The sequence below is a fragment of the Aedes albopictus genome, chromosome 3 (genome assembly GCF_035046485.1).
Source record: "Aedes albopictus strain Foshan chromosome 3, AalbF5, whole genome shotgun sequence".
Lineage (NCBI taxonomy): Eukaryota > Metazoa > Arthropoda > Insecta > Diptera > Culicidae > Aedes > Aedes albopictus.
The window spans coordinates 305,212,257-305,230,390 of NC_085138.1; the positions used below are offsets into that span (position 1 = coordinate 305,212,257).

Consider the following 18,134-nt stretch of genomic DNA (forward strand, 5'->3'; position numbering starts at 1 on the left):
ACGGCCGAGAATAGGTAATTTCCCCTATCTCAGCTAGAAATTTTCTCAATAATTTTAAGAATGTTCAACGATTCCTGTTTTTTAGCTTTTATTTCCCTAATATCCATTGGTTACACATAATATGGTGAGTGTGTGATTGTAAGGTATGTAGAAAATTCGTTCGACAGGTTATGAACCAGTAGCGTTTCCATTAGAAAACTGGACATATTGTAGAATTCGAATAGGATGCAATCTATACACATCTACATGATCTACCACGATGAACGTTCAATTCACCAGTGCCCAGCATGATTTGCACATAACCGGCATGTTCTTCTCAACATTAGCTGGGCTACTGAAGAACGTATTCTGCTTTCGGGATCAATCTACTATATGTAATATACTGCTACAAACTAATTTCACACTCGATAAAATTCAATGCAAACAAAAATTTGAAGTGAATCAAGAATTCCACATAAAATTGTCTTAAGTATCACAGAAAAAATAACGCTTCCAATTATAGTTTCGCTCGTAGTGGCTGTTGCTGCTGCTGCTTCTGGCCGGTCAGTTCCAGCTGCCGGACGTGGTTGAAAACTAGCTCTACATACTCTTCCGGATGTTTCTGGAAATGTCCCACGTGTGGCGAACGGTCCCAACACTTGAAGGTACACTGCAAAAAATATAATAAATATGTGATTCCCCTGGTTAATATAATGTCTTAATGGAGGTGTACCTTGACGCCATTGATCTCCCAGTTGTCTCGTACGCGTCCGTTGGCCAACTCCGTTCCGACGGGGTCCGTTTTCGAACACAAGAACAGAGCGGGACATCTCAGCAAGTTGGTGTGGAACATCTGGCTGGACCGGATGTAGTGCGATGTGGCTGGTTCGTGAAATGCTTTCATGTGGTATCTGTTGGGGAATAAAGAAGACGTTGAAGACTTCTTCACCTGTGAACAAACCTTGCCGCGGAACCTACATCATGTATTGCCGCAGCGCATTCTGCAAGGTCGGATTTCGGGGAAACAAAGCCCGAGGCACCCCTTCCGGGATCTCCGTGATATCCGCTGCACTGTCCCAGATTTGACCCTTGACGCGATCCAGCACGACCTGGTAGTTTTGCAGATCCCGCGCAATGTGCACCAAACACTCACCCCACAGGTAACCTCCGACGGAGAAACCGTGGAAGATAAGGCCATTCTTGAACTCGTTGTTCTTCAAGAACTTGACGATGTCGGCTGCAACGAGCTGCAATGAGGGGAAAACTATTTCAATCAAACACTTTTTTTTTACTAAGAGGTGTTTCTGGAATTTCACGTTACCTGACTACCCTTTACGGGCCAGAGCAGTTGCCAAGGTGTGAGCTGAGTTACAACAACGTCGTAACCCTGTTCGGTGTACAACTTGGCATACTTGGCCAGATGCTTCTGCTTGGCATTTAGCCATGCGAAGATTAGAACTGTTGGCTTCGAGAGGTTCCCAACTCTGGAAGGATAACACGAATAGGATATATATAGAAATGTGATATTCTGAACAATTGAAAAACAATAGTTACCGTAGTGTCTTTGGATCTTTTTCAATGGGGTTCCGATCTTTGGAGTACAGCTGGAGACTGCGGGAGATTTCCTGTATCGTGAGATCACGGCTCGGAGTGGCCATGTTTATCTACAAGGATATAGATGAGAGTTTAGTCGGATGCCCTTACGGTTGAAAATAAATGTACGGCTATGAATGATTGGATGAAGGAAACAGAAGCTGGATTTATCTCTAGTTAGTGCGTTAGTACCATGGAGATGTGGAGCCCATGCGGAATGTGATCATGGTCCTGATGCTTATCAGACTGACCTAAATACAAAAAGGTCGAAAAGTTCCACCGAGTACCCACTAGGACTGTGCCGTTGGGAGAGAAGAAAAACCTGTGAAAGATTCAGCTCAATCGGTTAAAAACTGAGCTGACGTAAACGATTTCAAGTTTGTATGGGGTTTTCAGGCCAAATGCATGGGACATTGGGAGACCTTCAGTTCTTCGTTCAGTACGCCAGTTTGTCACGCTTTATTTGATTCAGAATAGATGGCAGTTTGTACTCTGGCAAAAGTTTGTAGAAGATGATATCACGGTAAAACTTAATTTAATTGCCATTTCTGCCAACGAAAGGAGGAAAAGGATCTGAACCCTCGTTTATTCTTGGTTGTTGCATGCGGCAGCTGTTTGTCGTTCAAAACTTCAATGGTAGGTGTGCCAATATCAGTACCGTGATTTCGGCTGAAATTGGTCATTTTTCACAGCTTTGGGTCTTCAATTTTCGAAAAGTTTCCAATATGATCAAACTTAATGCTTTAAAATAAGTACGACGATGGGTTTTATCAGTCGAAGAGGTTCAAACTTTAACCACTGTACATTTTATTATAATATAAATAGTTTTAAAAATGAAAAATAATCAATAATTTTGCTTTTGGTATGCCAATAAAGTCAATAAATTGGTTCTTTAAGGGGTTATATACCTTGAGGGTGATCAAAAATTCGTTTTTATTACATAATCTGAAAGTATAGGGTAGTGGAGGTATTTTGGCCCGGGGCATGTATTTTGGCCCACCCTGGGTTTTTTATTACATTTATCATATAATTTCTACCAAATCTTGGCAAATGATTATTGGAACTTTCAATAATAATTTGCCAAGATTTGGTAGAGATAAAAATGAAAACCCAGGGTGGGCCAAAATACATGCCCCGGGCCAAATTACCTCCACTACCCTACTAGCTAGACAATACGCATCCCCAATTTCATAAAGATTGGAGCACTAGAACCCAAGTTACAGCCCATTATAGTACGCACCCTCCATAAGTACATGGCGAAGCACGAAACCTCAAACGTGATTATCTCGAAACTGTGTTTTTAAGAAGTGCCGTTCCGGCGATCACGATGTCTTAAGGTCGAGAAAACATCCGCCATTGCTGTGTCGCTACTAAAATGGTAATCTCAGATTCTACTTCATACTATGGAACAAAAACTTATCATTGTGTATGCTCACTTGCAGTGTATATGCTGATTGTTTTTCAATCTCTTCTGTGCGATAGAAATCGAGATTACCATCTTCAGAAGCGCGAGGCAAATTATTAGAAAGAGAGGGACATGGAGAGGGAAGACAGGAAAATAAACACGGCGTCCCGTATCACCTTAAACCTTTTTTTAATTCGTATTTCGAATCTCGAGGTACTGAAAGATTCACTTTAATGGAAAACTCAATTAACCATTGAAAAGGATGAATAATTTTGAGTCGCGCTCTCATTGCACAATGTCTGTATCTCACGCTCCTTAACGGATTTTGAACCGGTTTTTGTGAGGTAAAAGTTGCATAGTTTTCCATATTGGGTTTCTTGTTTATGTTTAGACTACTGTGTTAATTTGAGAATCCACTGAATCCAGCGAAATTTCACACTAATCAAACTTATTTTGTTTACTTGTTGTGCATCCGACGCCCCTGTCATGAACTCAATCGAACTTGTGTATGCCAGCCGCTGCGAAGTCGTGTGCGAAATTCGATTGTGATGATAATAAGGTTCGGCCGAGTCTAAATGGGTGCATATGTCGCAATAATTTGCAAATCATATTCTCAAAAATGACAAATTTTGAGTTAACTCATCTTGCACAAAAACGACTTTTTGTATTTTGCTAAAGTGATGTTAGCAAAACAAAAACTGTCATGTCGAAAACTTTAAGATAGCATGAAGATAGGGAGACTAACAGTAATCATTCTGGAAATAATTTCAATAAGCTTCTTGAAATGTTTACTTTGAATTACAATATTAACTTTGAATGAAGATTAAAAACCAAGCTGATGTATAAAAAGCCCATAAACAACTTAAGAACCTTAACAAAAATCCTCAAAACTCTGACTATTTTAAAATTTGGTAAAAATTCAAAAGCTTGAAGAAGTTACCAAAAAATCCAAAAAACAATCGAACACTTCGAAAAAGATTTTGGAAAAAGCCGTTAAATGACACTAGTTTTGCTGATGAAAAATAACAGAAAAGGCATTTCGAGTTAGAAGTTCGGCTATAGTCTGCGGCGCACCTAAGAGTGATTTACGGCGCACCAGAGCGTAGACTGTATTTAAAGTGAAGAGATGATGAAGCCACACCCCAAATTTTCAAGAGAGAGAGTTAGACAAAAAGTCAAAATTTAATTGGTATCAGCCTAATGTGCTATTACTTCAGAAAAATACACTTTTAGTGTTAGCGTAGTTACGGTAGTTACTTCACAAAAATACACTTTAATGCATAAATTTGAACGTTTATAGATTTTGATGATCAAATCTGGATTGGCAAATACTTGCCAGCTGAGAGAGAGGAGACAGCTGGCTTCGATTGCGTGCTACTTAATGTCAAGGAGGACCTGTCACAAACTGTCACCGCGAACCGGGCTGAAAATCGCACATTGGTGGTGTGGAGTGTCCAAATATCCAAAGTATCTTATTAAAATTTCGCTCCGTTTGTTGAAATTAAAAAATATAAAATGAGCAGGTTCACCACCATGGTTCAGGCTATACTTCGTAGTTATAGTTAAATTTCGAGGTTTGGAAATACTTCAGCACACTTGTCTGTGAATACACTGTGACAAAAGGAGCATGAGAATTTTGCTCCATTCATGATGTTTAGTTGTGTTTTATTGCCCAAAAAGTAAATATGCATTGCTCATAAAGATTTGCAATGGCGATTTCGACTGGTTACTGATCAACTATTTTGGGATTGGTTTTCTCAGTCATTAAGTCATGACAAGTATTTTACACTGTTCCGACGTTTCGGCCTTTTTGTTATGGCCTTCTTCAGGGATTGCTAAAATCATATATTAACATTTCATCAAACATAAGACATAAAACGCTATTGTCTACCGTGTACCATCATGAATAAGTTCATCTGATTTGACCATAAGAGGAGAGATGAAAAACAACCAACGATAAATACACACCCATCCAAATTATCGCCTACGGTACATCACGATCAGTTGTCTCACGATGTCGATTGTGATCCTCAAATATCGATGATGGTCACCCCTTATGATGTTACATCCATTTGAAATGGTCGTTGCAGTGTTGAGTGATAGTGTAGCAAAAGAAGATTCCTCAAAATTATTCATTTAGTGAACATTAAGTCAGGGAATACTACCAATATTGTAAAATAATACCACCCAAAATCTTTAGGCAAGCATGAAAACTCCATATCTCATCTCGTCGAATCAGGAGAAATTATTCATGACAGCAGACGGTAGACAAAAGTGAGTCCAAATTTAATGTTTATGTTCTATGTTAAATGTTAATATATGCTTTTAGCTATCGCTGAAGAAGGCCATAACGAAAAGGCCGAAACGTCGGAACAGTATAAAATACTTGTCATGACTTAATAACTGAAAAAGCCAATCCCAAAATAGTTGCTCATATGGTTAGGCAATTTGGTATCGAATATCGATTCTTTTTTTTTCAATTTTTCGATTTTTGGATGATTTTTTCACCATGTATTGAATGAATGTATGTGTAATTGATAAATTCTGCAATTCGAATAAAACATAAATCATTTTTCATCGTTTTGTATTTTTTTGATATTCTTTACATATGAACTTCATATAAATAAAAAAAATGCAAAGAAAATGTCTATGGTACTAATAACTGATTATCGAATCTCAAAGTGTGGAGGGGAAGGGAGAGAGGATTCTGTTTTTTTATTACTTGGAATGCCGGCAGGGTACCCTCACTTTTTGGAAAGATAACTTAATTCTCTTTCAGATGCGCCTAGATCCGGTAATTACTTACGAACAATTTATGTGATTAGTTTGAGGAGCTCTTGCTATGCCTCTGGTGGGCAATCTTCCGGATTTTTTGTTAGCTGACTAATCCGGTGTCTGTCGGTGTGGGCATCGAGAATAATGATATTGGGATCCATTGTTAATGTAAAATAGCAACTACCAATGCAAAATATGAGTAAATTTTGAAGACAAAAAACTTAAATTTTTATGTAAACTAACGATTTTCTCCTTATGTCACTCAGCGCCATTCGAATTCTTCTATAACAAGCTTCTTCAAAATGGGCCTGTAAAAGATCCGTAGCAAACATTTTGAATTTCAATGATAATCATAACAAATATTCCTTGCAACTTTCACTACAAACTCGCGAGCCAGGCTTGATTTCATTGCCCGGATTTTGATAATGGTTTCTTAATGAAAGTTTTCTTTGTGACAGTTATCGCGTGACAGCTACTGCTTCTTCGATTCCGTGTGTAGTAGGGTATTGGTTCCCTTCTTAAGCATGTGGCTCCCATTTTAATCCTACGAAAAACAAAAGATTAAAGCGGTGTTTGTTTTGTTTCTTATGTTTGTATTTTTTGTTAGAAGTGAGCACCCATGAACACAAAAAGAACGGAATCAATCGGTGCCGTAATCGCTTGTTTTCGAATAGGATGAATATGGGAGCGTGAGATTAATGATGGAACACATACCCTATTTGGAACTCCCTCCCAGCTTATTACATGTGCGGAACTGCTACGGCAATGAAAATGTGATTACACAGTTTGGAAAATTAGACCATTGAAAAGGCAAATATGTAACAAATTAGCTAAAACAGTGCTTCCCAAACTGTGCGCCGCGGCGCCCTGGTGCGCCGTGAACATCTCTCAGGTGCGCCGCAGGCTCTTGGGCCAAAACACAAAGAACAAACTCTTATTACACAAGTTTACAAAATAAAACGAAAGTCGTGAACTTCTGTCAACGACCAAAATTTTTGAAGCACAATTTAGTGCTGATTTCGAAACCGACCTTCAAAAAATTTTAAGTAGAACAGTTTTTGAGTTTTAGCTCAATATCGAGTTTTGCAACTTTTCAAAATATGTAATTTACTAAAATTCAAATATATTGCGTTTTGTTCAACCAATTTTAAATCTTTTTCCATAAATTAAAAGCTGAATACAATACCATTCAATCATCTGAATACAGGTTTTGCGTCAGATTGATAAAATTCAAGATATTGGCGAGTTTTAGGGACGATTTTCTTAAATTTTAGCAAAATTTCCAAAAAAAATTGATGAAATGTATTTTTTTCAATAAGAAAAAACCAACTTAAAAATTCTTTCTCGACGTTTATTTGACATATTATATGTATGCGAGTTACAGTAAAAATTTCAGCTCAATCGGAGCATTGATTACGGAGAATGAGATGTTTGAAGTGAACGACTTTGCTTAAAAATAGAACAAAAATCGATTTCAAATCATCAACCTTGTATGGAAAGTCGAAAAAATTTCCGCTCTACTGTAATTTTTTTCTTTCGCGTTTTCGAACTCAGGGCACGATTCTACACCAAAAATGATCATCAGCTTACCGAGTTCAAAAATGCTGTAAACTAGTGTTATTGAAGGCAGAATTTTTAGCTGTTTTTGTATTGTTTTGTAAATCTAGTGTCAAATCAAACCCTTTTTTGTATTCGATACCAATGTTTTGGCTTTTTTGTGGAAGACTTCAAAAGAAAGTCATTCAAGGGGTTTTCCCTCTTCAAAAATTTTCAATTAAATAGTAAATACTCCAGTCTACGAATGTTTTCCGAAAATTATTATGTCCTCATGAAACATTTAGATTTTTACAAAATTTTTATATATCCGAAATTTTGAAAATTTTCGTAGGTCTCTCAAATTGTTGGACTTTTTATGATTCGGTTTAGTTTTAGATTTTATCAATAGCTTGCAATTCAAAGTAGGTATTTCCAGAAACTGTTTTAAAGTTCTTTTCATAATACTATCATCTATAAGTACTGTCAATCTCCAGGTCTTCGTGCTGTGTCAAACATTTCGGGACGATATTTTCACTTACATCACTATCATAACTTGTTAGTTTGTCTCTATGATTAAGATTTCCTTTTATAGACTGGTTTAGCCCCTTGTCGTGAAAAATCTGCGATAATTTATGTGTCGATTTCATGCATGATTCTGAAACCGCTTTTTTTGAGTTGTTGAGTTGAGTTTTTTAAGTACCGAATACAAAAACATGACCCTTCACCGTCACTGTCAGCCGTTCTGAACAATTAATTTTTATATCTATTTTCCCTTAAATTTGGTAATCTAGGTACTTTATTTAAAAATTAAAAGTTTTTCAATGCAATCCTTCAGAAATCTAAAATTTGTGTTAAGTTCTGCGAATCTTTAAGCAATTTTTCTTTTTTTTTGTTATAAAAAAGCATGAGCCTTCAATTTTTTGCGATTTATATTTGTAATTTTGAACTGAAGGTGTTCAAATTATTAATATTCTTTGTAAAAAGTTGTTGGTGCGCCGCGAAAATTTTGAAAATTTCAAAAGGCGCCGCGGTAGCAAAAAGTTTGGGAACCTCTGCAGCTAAAAAAAACTTGAGAGTTGAATCAATAACTCTCTACCCAGATGAAGGTCATTTTTCGCGTTTTGTTTTAAGTTTAAAGCGTCATTTTTGATAATGAAGCAGTCAGTAGTGTGCGGTAGTTCGGCAGCAGCAAAGTTTCGCGCGCTCGCTTTGCTAGATTTTTGCGAGAGTGAGTTTTTGGAGGCAAAGTGTACAGGCCGCGTTTTCATTCGGTCGTCGTCGTCGTCTATTTGACTGCTCATCTTCGTACGGGGTGATTTAGTGAGTTTTTGGTGGCAAAGTGTACAGGCCGCGTTTTCATTCGGTCGTCGTCGTCGTCGTCTATTTGACTGCTCATCTTCGTACGGGGCGATTTAGTGAGTTTTTGGAGGCAAAGTGTACAGGCCGCGTTTTCATTCGGTCGTCGTCGTCGTCTATTTGACTGCTCATCTTCGTACGGGGTGATTTAGTGAGTTTTTGGAGGAAAAGTTTACAGGCCGCGTTTTCATTCGGTCGTCGTCGTCGTCGTACGGGGCGATTTATGATACGATAAATGCAACAAACAACATTTTTTGCGATTTTAGTCAACAGACATTGAAATGTTCGTCACGTCAAGTGTCGGCCCAAGTTCCAAAGCCACGTTGGTTCAAATCACTTTATTTTCTCTTTCGTTAATTTTCGCACTTCGAAAACTATCTGAATGGTTCGTCATCTTCGATGTCGGCATGTGTTTTGTTTTAGTCCAAATGAAAATAAGTGGTTTGATATTAATAGGGTTGCATGAATCACTCCACTTACCAAAGTGAACTCATATCATGCGCCCTTTCCCCTCCCCACTAACAAAAAGTCCTTCCCATGACAGACGTGGAGACGCAGAGGTGATCTCGGTCTTTAGTAAGCAACGCACGTCATAATAACATTCCTTTCCTTCCTCGATGACCGTAAGGACGTGGCCGGCGCCGTTATTGACCTAATAAAATTTGGAATTCTCGAAGATGCACATTGAGGACGGTAAGCTACTCCCAAGCTCCGTCTGTTGGTTCCTTGTGCAACTTCGATTGTTCTGGTCAATCACGGAGTAGCAACTACGAATAGTACGGTCATCTATGCTCATGCTCATGCTCATGCTCAAGTTTAAAGCGTCATTTTTGATAAAAAAAATGGCTTTCTCATCGATTAATTTCACCCCCAACCACGGTATCAAGTTTATCTTTCAAGGAAATATCCAAGTTGATAAATCTTATCTTAATCTACAAAAATAGACTCAGGCTTTAAGATATCGATTTGTGCCAGCTATCTATTCATTCAGAAATCAAAACCATAGCATCCTCTAATGTATTTTCATCTGGAAATCATATTCGAATGTTTGATTTCGTTTTATTTCAAACACAAATTAAATTTTGTTATTTTGAACTAAATAGGGTGACTTCGGGTATTATCGGCAGGTTTGTTCTCTTCGTCATGAGGGATTTTGTCGGCCAATTTGCTTGAAACTTGGTCGTATAATTCAGCTCGGTTGGGAAAGATTTGAGGCCAACTTTGAGTTCAACATGTTTCAAAACACCCCCCCCCCCCTTCCCCTATGACGAAGAGAACGAAACGGCCGAAAATAATAAGTTATGGTTAGTTTACCTGCCATTACAAAGTATCTACGTTGGCATCATTTTAAACTTTATTACCATTTTAAACAATGTTACCCAACAATTACAAATCTCAAACGTTCAACAGATTTGAAACAGTGCATCCTATTGAACGTATCATCATTAATAAACGCGAAACAAACAAAGCGCAACAGACGCACCGCATTTTTACCGGTTTCTCATCGTCCCACTATTTCAATGCACCACTCAGTTGCATCCCATCATAGAGCGTGGTGGTAAAATGCACCAATGAATAGCGGTAGTAACAAGCGTAGCGGCGAGCGACGACGACGTCGCTCTGTGTGGGACGCAATGAAACCGTACAAAGTCCAAGAAATTGACTGTTAATCAAGCGTTCCGGCGCTACCAGAGCTCTGTATGGTACAAGTCAACTAGTCAACTGTTTTAAATAGCGACATTCACTTTGTGCGCTTGCATCTATAGACTCGGGAAAGGGACAGAGTGCAGCAGAGCAATTGGATTCGCTTATAGATATATTGAACTCGCCAACAACGGGTAAGCACAGAATGGGACAGTGAAAAAGTTATAATTTCACACACTGTATATTACCATGGGCAAATCAAATTGGGTTGTTTAGTGAATAAAACATTGCTATTTTGTATAGCCTAATCATTTTTCTGAGTACAAAGTGATTTAATTGCGTTCCAATACCTTTGTTTTTATGGTTAACCGTTATGTGTCTGACGAACTTTTTGTTTTTTTTTTCTACACCGTGCTTTTTAAATGGGCGCTGGGTACCCGGGTACCCTGTCGGCCACATAACGGTTTAATAAATAAAACAGTTTTAATTTCCGTGGATAAAATGACAGTTCAATCAATAAAATGACAGTTCGACCCGGACAAAAAAATCCCCCATGCAAACTTAAGGACAAACGTCTTGACATCCCGTTTCAACACTGCATCAAAACTCCAAACGCACAAATCTCAAGAAGGAAACGTTACAAAACAAAGCAGTTTATTATTATGTTCTTGCTCACGTGTAATAAGCTTAAAATAAGAAGATCAGGTGCGCTGGTTTTGTTTACGGAGAGATTTGTGCCCTTGAAATCGTGAGTAGGTGCCAAAGTCGGCCATTGTGGCAGCCATGTTGGGATTCTAACAAGTCTGTCCTTAAAATGCTTTTTAAAAATAGGGTATATGTGCCATCAGTAATCTCACGCTCCCATATTCATCCTATTCGAAAACAAGCGAGTACGGCACCGATTGATTCCGTTCTTTTTGTTTTCATGCGTGTTCACTTCTAACAAAAAATACAAAAATATGAACTAATTAGCTGTCCCGGCAAACGTCGTTCTGCCTGCCTACTGTTTTTTTTTGATATGCGCTCTGTTGACCCGTTTCCGAGCCTATTCGTGACATACAAACACTATTCCATGTTTATTGTTTATTTATATAGATATTAGCCTGGTACACGGTTTATACGGGAAAATATAAAAAATGAAAAAACTCCAACTCCTGTATACTTTTTGAGCTCCATTTTGGTCCCATATCAACTGTGCAAAATTTCAGATCGATCGAAGAAACTATGTTTTAGCGCCCGCCATTCTTAGTTTTTCATACGATTTACTATGGGGAAAATTTACCTCTTCAAAGAAAAATCGCATGAGGTCAACCATTGATCCCTAAAAATAAGTCGTTGAATGATTTCTGTAGATAACTTCACGAGGAATCAGATCACCGAAGACCACAAAGCGCTGCGACATTCGTGGAAAAAGTTATTAAGCCTTAATCGATCGATAAAATGACGAGATTTTATTATTTATTGTTATTCCTTGCGTGTTACACAGTGTGGGCATGTCATTCGGTTTTCAGTCAATAACTTTTTCCACATGCCTTCGATCGCTTTGCGGTCTTCAGAAGGTTTGTTCCTCGTAAAATTTCCAACAGAAATCATTCATCGATATATTTTTAGGGTTAAGGGGCAACCTGTGGTGATTTTTCTTTAAAAAAGTGATTTTCCCCATAGTAAATCGTATGAAAATTTAAAACGGCTGGCGCTAAAATATAGTTTCTCCGATCGAGCTGAAATTTTGCACAGTTGATATGGGGCCAAAATGTAACTCAAAAAGTGTACAGGAGTAAAATGTATTTTGGTGTCCCACACTAATAGATATATATACAGCCATTCCATAGAAAAACGATATAGTGCATCTCCGATTGTCGTGAAACTTGGTGTAGTTCTTCGGAAATAATTAGACCCGTATTTTTTTTTTATTTCGTCATTAGGGTGACCAATTTTCATATAGGGTGGTCCAAAAAATTAAGGTTTTTCAAAACTAAAAATTTTCAAAAAATCGTAACTTTTGAACCAGTAGACCGATTTTAAACTTTTTTTTTTGTTTGGAAGCTATTGAATTGTAGTTTTTAGGAAAAATACGTTAAAGGGGCTAAAATGTAAAGAGTACCATAAAATATGCAAATATATTAGTTTTTCACGTTTTCATGGTCTTGGGACCAAAGAGGTACCCTGGTTTTATATTTTTATCAGAAAATTCAGGAAATTTGGCGTAACATATCAAAAAATCAGAGATGTATGTTTTTTTTAGTTTTTGAGATATGATTTTTTGAAAATAAAATGTCAAATTTTCCCATACAAGACACTTTTTTAAATTTGATTATATTTTGATTCCTTATAATATTATGGATACCAAAACCACCAGGAATCACTAAAAAGCAATACTATGCATAGTTTTATGAGAATTTGCAATTTCAAGCAATTTTAGAGTAGCTAGTACTAAAATATATGACTCTCTATATTCAAAAAATCATATCTCAAAAACAAAACTACATGCATTTCTAATTTTTTAATATGTTACGCCAAATTTCCTGAATTTTCTGATAAAAATATAAAACCAGGGTACCTCTTTGGTCCCGAGACCATGAAAACGTGAAAAAAACTAATATATTTGCATATTTTATAGTACTCTTTACATTTTAGCCACTTTAACGTATTTTTCCTGAAAACTACAATTCAATAGCTTTCAAACAAAAAAAGTTTAAAATCGGTCAAATGGTTCAAAAGTTACGATTTTTGAAAATCTTTAGTTTTGAAAAACCTTGATTTTTTGGTCCACCCTATATGAAAATTGGTCACCATAATGACGAAATAAAAAAAATACGGGTCTAATTATTTCCGAAGAACTACAAGCCCACCAAGTTTCACGACAATCGGAGATGCACTATATCGTTTTTCATTGGAATGGCTGTATATATAGATAGATATACACTACCCGTCATAAGTACGGACTCACAAAAAGTATTGCAACAATATTGCATCACCCTGACTCACCTCGATATCTCTAAAACCAAAACACCTACAAAAATGCCGGCTTCAGGAAAGTTGTTGCTTTTGGTCTTCTGAATAACTTTCCTGAAGACAGCATCCTTGTAGATCCTCAGGTTTTGGAGATATCGAGGTGAGTCAGGGTGATGCAATATTGTTGCAATACTTTTTGTGAGTCCGTACTTATGACGGGTAGTGTAGATGTATAGATAGATAGATATAGATATAGATAGATAGATATAGTGTATAGATAGATTTTAGGGCGGAAATTCCGATTATAAAATGATCTGGATACCGCTGAAGAACCCCATTCTAGTCTTATGAACTGTGCAAAATTTCAGCGCAATCGATGAAACTATATTTCAGCATAGCCGGTTCAAGGTGTACATAGGGTTTTACTATGGGAAATGTTACAGAAAAAACAAATCGCAGAGATCGACCCTTGTCTCTTTAATTCAAATCGACCAACAGTCCTTATGGATAATTCATTCATGGACCATTCCTTCAAAGATTGCAAAACGATTGCAAGTTTGTGGAAAAAGTTATTTAATTTTTAGTGATCCGACGAATTACTCATTATTTTATTATATTTTTTTAGAGAATTTTAGAGGGTGGGAAGTCTAGTGTTTTTACCCTATTTTAGTCTGTTTTAAGAGTTACAGTTCATTGTTTCCAAATGAAAAATTTTGATTTGCAATGATCAGAGCAAGCGTGATTATACTAATAACATAAGACTTTCTATAATAATGTGACCCCAATTAATGGTTCGAGTGTAAGGCAGACGTTCTAAGTAAAAAAACATCGGGTTAAGTACTGTTCTTTTTAATTCCACTAAGAAAAAACATGCTTTGACAGATATGTATTTCGACCTGAACTTCGTCGAACCAAGTACGAGACACTGACGACCTTACAGTTGAGGTCGAAAAACGTATCTGTCAAAGCATACAAGTTCTTTTTTTTTATATCTTTATTATCGAGATTTTCAGCCTATGGCTGGTTCATCTCCTACACAAATTCTTATTGGTATTCAAAGGAACAGACCGATTTTCTTTTACATATAGGTACCGTAAAACGAGGTAGCTTTGATAATGCGGGTAATTTGATAGTATGGCAGGCATTGTATATTGTATCTAAAAAATATGATTCCTTCAATTAGTTGATAAAAATGCAAACGTGGATCGACACTGTACATATGAAAGTCCATTTCAAAAAAATGTGGATATTTTCGTCATTCGTCATTCGAATGGTCACTTAGATCGGTCATAATAGATTCTAAATCTGGCATCTAGTCTGGCATTGAATCTCTCAACGAAGTGCATTTTTACGAATTGTAATCAATATTTTAAAAAGCGCACAAAATCGGAAAAATAAAACACTGTGCGTTGGTTTTCATGAGGTGTCGTTCAAATCAAAGATTTGATTGCGACCTGTAATATTTTTTTGGGATTTGATGTGTTTTTCAGGGCATTATGAAAGTTACACCAAACTGAAAATGTGATTTTTGCTCATGAAAAATTACTAAATCACAAAAAAAATTAAATTGTCCGATATTTAAATTTGAATCGATAAACAGTACTTGTTTTAAAAATGAATGTGGAACTAAGGAAACTACTGTTACCTAAATGGACAAATGTTAAGGTAATTGGCTGAAAAACCATCGAAGTTACTCAGTTTTACGGTATTCCACTAACACGTACAGGTTCATCATCAAGACCCTTCTAGTTTCTAATTTTATTGTAATAATGGTTGATCCGATACAATCATGTTCAAATGTTACGTTCAAATCGAATTTTGGTTGTACAATTTAATATTTCAAAGAAAAATAAAGCAAGTTGGATTATAAACAATTGCATTTTTGTCGGCCCATTCTGTACAGCCATACACCCTAAATTGCACGAGTTGTTATAGCGTAGCGTAAACTTGTTATCACACACACTCAAAATGCACTAGTCTTTGGTATTCGGTGGCATATCAGGTAAGCTGTAGGTATTATAGGCAATTGAAGGATTTATAATTCTGGTCGTCTTGTGGGTGCTTACATGCTGATCAGAAACGTTCATAGCTTCGTTCAGTAGAGCTGCCTGGGTGTGCTGCTGCCTTTGTTGCAGTTCATAGTGCTTCTGCGGTCGATAGACAACGGAACTGAACCGTGCGACGGAACCAATCTGCCGATCCAAGGCCGACGACGTCAGGGGGATAGCACACTTTCTGACATTGTTCGTTAGGTTTGCATTGGCACTTTTCACTGCAGCTGTGGCCACCAGTCGTATCGAGAGAAATGCCATTGCGGATTAAGCACACACTTGTTCTATTCTTCTCTGTCCGTATCACTGCGTAATGGCAAATGAGCTGACCTGATGTCTAACTATTTATGCAATAAAAAATGGAATATAAGGAAAAAACGTCCGTGCTGGAGCCAGTTTTACCACTCTTCACCACTCTCTCACTACCGAATGACTGATTTCTTCCGTGTAAAGTCTATGCGATGAGCAACAAAAACGTAGAAAGCCTGATGAACAACGGAATGAATGAAGAGACTGACGGATACTTACACTACCACCTTAAAAGCTTATCTTGTAGTCACAAAGTCACCAACACTAACGGTGATAGCTGTGTATGTGAGCACTTTACACAGGTTGAGTTTGTTTCGGTAATGTTCATTCATTCAGCCGCTATTTCTCGCTTTACTGACCCTAAAATCAAAATTGTCGATTCAAATTAAAACTCGATTTACTCAATGTAGATATAATAGCAAAATTTCTTTAGGAAAAAAAATCACAAATGATAAATTAACTATCAAAATCAGAAGGGCAAAATTTAAAATTTCTAGCAACACTGCTGCATCATCTGGACCACCAATAATTGTAAAACATAAAACTATACATCTGTGATATTTACAAACATAACTTTTATCACACCATCACGAACTATCTCTCTAGCTAAATATCATAAAAACTTAGAAATCATCAGGGTCCCGCTCGGTGGTAAAAAATCTTCCAGTGTCGGACGATTTTACGGCACTTGAACTTTACTCTACTCTACCACCCTCGTGTGTCGGAAACACTGAGGTGATGTGGTGCGAAGACCATGACCATAAGGGTAATTATTTTCGCAAACATCGGTATTGTCACTAGAGCAAAGCGTTCTGCCCCTTAAGCACGCCCGAAATTATCCGATTTTGGGTTTGAAAATTATTTTCCAAAATTACTACGTAATGAAAAGTGGGCTTAGAAACCTACGGCTCCGATCACGGACGACAAATCGTGTATGCGCACCCAATACGTGGGTTTTGAGTGAACTGAATGGCCTGTTCAAGTAGTTCGATCCAGTGCTATATGGATGAAGATAACCATACCAGATCGTGTTGCCAAATGATTTTTTTATTTCTGTAAAGGTCTTATGATTTGCTGAAATGTGTCGTATAAAGTCCTAGACCTTATTTTTGGACGTTTTAAAATCTAAAAGCTGGACTTTACAAATACTGACGTGTCACTCAATATCTAGTTTTTGGGAGTTAAGTAAAACTTCCACTCGGCTGGTTAAGCCGCTAACATCAATAATTATTTAATTGAATACTTCTTTAAATATTTAAATCTTAGTCTTATAATCAGTGCTGAAAATGTCATTTCGACATATCTACAGTCATTTCGACATATCTACCTGCAGCTCATTTCAGAAGCTGAACCTAAAAATATAGCACCAGTGCTTAAAATTTCATTTCGTCATATCTAAATTCACCTACAGCTCATTTTAGAAGCTGAACCAAATATATTCACCGTGAATATCATTGGCATTTTTCGAAGGTAGTCCGTGACATTTACCTTAAATATTCGAAAAATATCGGTTTTTCCGTGACTTTCTAGCAGAACTGGTCTGGCCGCACAAGTTTTTCATATACCATATTCTCAGGCTCAGCTTCTAAAATGAGCTGTAGGTGATTGAATTTAGATTTGACGAAATAAAATTTTCAGCACTGCCTCAGCGTAAAAATCTTCCCTGAGAATCTGGGCTCCATCATCAGGAGTACTGGAATCATCCCTAAGAGCAATTTGTTTTCTTCTTTCACCATAATTTACACTTTACCATACAGGAAATCATTTTCTCCACGGGAATTTTTTTTCCTTCATGTTGCTCAAGGTATTTACAAATTCTAAGGTAGTCTTAGATGTCAGAAATTCTGAAAACAAACACCCCCCCTCAGCAAATTCCTTTGAAATTTGGCTTCCTCTGCTTTTCCCCACAAACTAAACGACCTGCTTAACCTTCCATTATATAAAAACCTTGATGTTGCTTGAAATATGGAATTTGGTTTTGTATGAGCCCAGTTGGTCTTCTAACTTGCGCAAGCTTCATTTTCCTTTATTTTTCATCCTCGTCGGTAAATGTAGTGTTCTCTTGGTGGTGGTTGGAACAATAATGGTTTATTAGATACAGCTAAATGTCAATTATACAATTCATGGCTACTACGATCCTACAACGGCATCATCTAAATCGCTTGGAGTGTCAATGGATGATGAGTATCCATGAAATTTGGCGGCGATTAAATCAGTAAAGATATTCCAGTTGTTTGACCGGGGATTACTGGAACGCAACGATTGCGAAGTAACATTCAAATGTTCAAAAAAGATGTAACGATGGATTCTTCATCTGACACGAGCCAATTGATAAACTCGTGACTAATTCTGCTACGTTATGTGTAACACTTGGTGTAACACTCCCTCCCCAGCAGATACCTTGAAGGTTGGGCGGTTGCCTATGTTAAGTAATGCTTGATCTGTACTACTTAAATATTCCATTCCTCTCAAGTTGATGTCTTAACTGCCCCAGATGACATGGTAAGCATTAGACCAAGCCCACTCATGGG

General features: G+C 37.2%; 1 protein-coding gene across 5 annotated transcripts; it reads right to left on the reverse strand.

Moving 5' to 3' along the window:
- Nucleotides 1-71: 71 nt before the first annotated feature.
- LOC109418511 (transmembrane protein 53) lies at nucleotides 72-16,620 on the reverse strand. Of its 5 annotated transcripts, XM_029857573.2 has the most exons (8): nucleotides 16,510-16,574; nucleotides 15,823-15,963; nucleotides 15,310-15,635; nucleotides 1,534-1,643; nucleotides 1,301-1,463; nucleotides 958-1,226; nucleotides 713-890; nucleotides 72-649 (listed from the first exon to the last, which is right to left on the reverse strand). In XM_029857573.2, exons 3-8 carry the CDS (start codon nucleotides 15,553-15,555, stop codon nucleotides 497-499), a joined length of 1,119 nt encoding a protein of 372 aa, XP_029713433.2. In that variant the 5' UTR covers nucleotides 15,556-15,635; nucleotides 15,823-15,963; nucleotides 16,510-16,574; the 3' UTR covers nucleotides 72-496. The 5 variants fall into 5 exon arrangements, with proteins under 5 accessions (XP_029713433.2, XP_029713434.2, XP_029713435.2 ...); XM_029857574.2 differs by lacking the exon at nucleotides 15,823-15,963 and having other exon boundaries at nucleotides 16,506-16,620; XM_029857575.2 differs by lacking the exon at nucleotides 15,823-15,963 and having other exon boundaries at nucleotides 16,510-16,597.
- Nucleotides 16,621-18,134: the final 1,514 nt, after the last annotated feature.

Bases quoted from the DNA above. Each gene is read 5' to 3' on its own strand.
- LOC109418511 (XM_029857574.2), bottom strand. From the start codon at position 15,555: ATGGCATTTCTCTCGATACGACTGGTGGCCACAGCTGCAGTGAAAAGT. The intron at 1,644-15,309 runs GTAAGCACCCAC...ATATCCTTGTAG, and splicing joins TGAACGTTTCTGATCAGCAT to ATAAACATGGCCACTCCGAG. The intron at 1,227-1,300 runs GTAACGTGAAAT...CCCTCATTGCAG, and splicing joins GGCCCGTAAAGGGTAGTCAG to CTCGTTGCAGCCGACATCGT.